Source organism: Notothenia coriiceps, unplaced genomic scaffold (assembly GCF_000735185.1).
Source record: "Notothenia coriiceps isolate Sejong01 unplaced genomic scaffold, NC01 NC01_scaffold00007184, whole genome shotgun sequence".
In the NCBI taxonomy this organism is placed as follows: Eukaryota; Metazoa; Chordata; class Actinopteri; order Perciformes; family Nototheniidae; genus Notothenia; species Notothenia coriiceps.
In genome coordinates, this window is record NW_011339885.1 from 12,747 (window position 1) to 15,903 (window position 3,157).

The following is a 3,157-nucleotide window of genomic DNA, read 5'->3' on the forward strand; positions in this document are numbered from 1 at the left end:
TGTGTGCCCTTGGGCAGTGGTCACAGTATTCATTTTCTTTCTTTGCTTTCTCTTCACCATTTCTTTTTTGTATGTCCTCTGTATACTGATGCTTGTGTGTTGTTCTTTCTCCTCACAGCATGGGGGCGGGTCGGACCGGCTGCTACATCGTTCTGGACGTCATGCTGGATATGGCCGAGTGTGAGGGGGTGGTGGACATCTACAACTGTGTGAAGACCCTCTGCTCCCGACGCATCAACATGATCCAGACCGAGGTGAGTGCTTTTTTACTTTAAGGTCACCTATTATGCAAAATCCACTTTTCCATGTCTCTTCTACATCAACATGTGTCCCTTCTGTGGAAAGAGACTCTGAAAGTTTCAGGAACAAAGATTCTCTCTCTTTTTGATCCATTTCTATAAAAACCTGTCTGAAAATGAGCTGATCAGATTTTGGCCACTTTATGATGTCATAACGATGTGTTGGCTTGTTTAACCATTAGCCAATCACCAACCAAGGTAACCCCCCCCCCCTTATCACCTGAACCTCCTCCTAGAGCACCATTGTGTTCTTTTTAACCAAATCTCTCTCAGAGGGGCGTGGGGAGGGGCTCCTTATTTTCATCTAAAGTAACAGACAGAGAATCAGCACTTTGGAAACAGGGCTGAAACAGAGGGGATTATGGGTAATGCTGCAATGATCTGTTTGGTGTTTGGAGCCAAACACTTCAGAGACATGTTCTGTATATATCTGAGACCTGAAATATATTGATGAAAAACAGTATGATAGGGGACCTTTAAGACATTGAACATATATTAGTTTGCAAATCCCTTGATGGTGTCTCGTCTCAGGCCCAGGTAGTGTCTCAAAGTTAAATGGAATCATCACTTTAAGTCTCATTTCAATAAAAGACTTGACTTGTTTACGGTAGTTCAGGATCACAGGGCACTGCCAGAACATATGGTAATGTTTACACAAATGTTTAATGTGTTTCTGTTTAAGAAAATCGGTTGAGTTTTACATTTTTCAACCCAAATCCCCTCCAGGTCGGGGCGGAAGTATATCCCCATTGTTGCTTAATCAGCTTTTACCATATTTCCAAGCTTGAACATCAGATTTAAAGCTCAATTCACCTTAAAACCAGGAAAGTCCAAAGGGTTCCCATACTTGTTCTTGTCTACAAGCCACACACATTGGAGGGTAAATATTAGAGGTTTTGAAAGCTGTTACTGTAAGTGTAATATATTATTTTCCACTAACTTGACAAAAGCTAATTGTGTGTTTATGTGTGTTATTCTTCTCAAACTGTGTCCAATTTTCAAGTAAACAACTCAGAAAAAGCCATTCATTATTTAAAGTTTGAGAACATTTCAGTAAATCGCCCTCTCGTAAAGTGTGAAGTGGAGAAAGAGCAGTAAATACCAAAAGAATTATATTTATTTTACCTTTTCAGCTGAAGCTTGTCCACCCGTTGAATAAATACTTTAGCAATTACAAAACACATTAAAAATGATAAATAAGTTGAACAGTTTTATGGCTGGTAATTTGAATGCACGCTCGCCTCTTTGATCTTTTGTTTGGTTGGGTGTCAAAACAAATGTCCTCGTTAATTGCAGCGCTCGTGACGGGATTTAACGAGTGTGTGTGGGCAGTGTTTGTGCTCCTCTTATTTGTGATTTCACCACTTTTTACCCCATTTATAGACATGATGGACAATGCCTGCGAGTGGGCATGGAGATTTTGAGAACGTTTGACACTTGTGACTATTAGTCAACATTCGACAGCAGTAATTAAATTCTGCATTGTGCAAGTGGGCAATTAACGGTTAGGAGGCTCATAAGTGCAGCAAAGGCTTGTGGGTAAATGTATGTTTTTCCCTGCGCGCTGTCTCTCAGGAGCAGTACGTGTTCATCCATGACGCCATCCTGGAGGCGTGTCTGTGCGGAGAGACGGCCATCCCCGTGAACGAGTTCGCTCTGACCTACAAGGAGATGCTGAAGGTCGACACGCAGAGCAACACCTCGCCCATCAGAGAGGAGTTTCAGGTACACACAAACACACACACACTCACACTCACGCAGCACATGCACACGTACACACACAGACACAGAGACACAGACACACACACACACACACACTATTTATATTTTAAATCGTGTCTATGTGATGACTTTTGCTTTATGACACATATTCTATAACCACGAACTCTAATCTTAAAGAGGCCATGTTCTCCTTTTTTGGGGGTTTCCCTTTACTGTATTGTGTTCTATAGTTTTAAGTGCATGTAAATGGATTGACAAAGATAAAATCCAAAATTTCCGGAACATAGTGACATCACTATGGAACACTGGGCGCTTCTATTGACAACCGTTCCAACACATTGTACGTGATACGCTAATGGGGGCAGAAATAGCTCTAAGCTGGTTGACCACTCAAAACAGAGCCGGCCAGCTAACCAATCAGACCAGACTGGACTCTGGTTTCAGACAGAGGGTGAAAAGAGGTGCTGCAGCACAGGCAGTATGAGAGAAATAAAGAGCGTTTTGAATATTAAAGCATGGAGACATGTCACAGTAGAGACACTACATACTGATATACACCTGAACATCAGCAGGAGAGGACTCTTTAAAGTAGAGACACTACATACTGATATACACCTGAACATCAGCAGGAGAGGACTCTTTAAAGTAGAGACACTACATACTGATATACACCTGAACATCAGCAGGAGAGAACTCTTTAAAGTAGAGACACTACATACTGATATACACCTGAACATCAGCAGGAGAGGACTCTTTAAAGTAGAGACACTACATATTGATATACACCTGAACATGAGCAGGAGAGGACTCTTTAAAGTAGAGACACTACATACTGATATACACCTGAACATCAGCAGGAGAGGACTCTTTAAAGTAGAGACACTACATACTGATATACACCTGAACATCAGCAGGAGAGGACTCTTTAAAGTAGAGACACTACATACTGATATACACCTGAACATCAGCAGGAGAGGACTCTTTAAAGTAGAGACACTACATACTGATATACACCTGAACATCAGCAGGAGAGGACTCTTTAAAGTAGAGACACTACATACTGATATACACCTGAACATCAGCAGGAGAGGACTCTTTAAAGTAGAGACACTACATACTGATATACACCTGGGGCC

General features: G+C 41.6%; 1 protein-coding gene across 1 annotated transcript in view; it reads left to right on the forward strand.

Moving 5' to 3' along the window:
* LOC104943923 (receptor-type tyrosine-protein phosphatase U) overlaps positions 1-2,024 on the forward strand; it is a gene marked incomplete at its 3' end in the record, with an annotated part of 12,265 nt that extends 10,241 nt beyond the window's left edge. Inside the window, exons 4-5 of the mRNA XM_010769393.1 lie at positions 119-254; positions 1,875-2,024. Coding sequence (XP_010767695.1) covers positions 119-254; positions 1,875-2,024 — 286 coding nt within the window. The remainder of the gene's footprint in view (positions 1-118; positions 255-1,874) is intronic.
* Between the last annotated feature and the right edge of the window lie 1,133 nt (positions 2,025-3,157).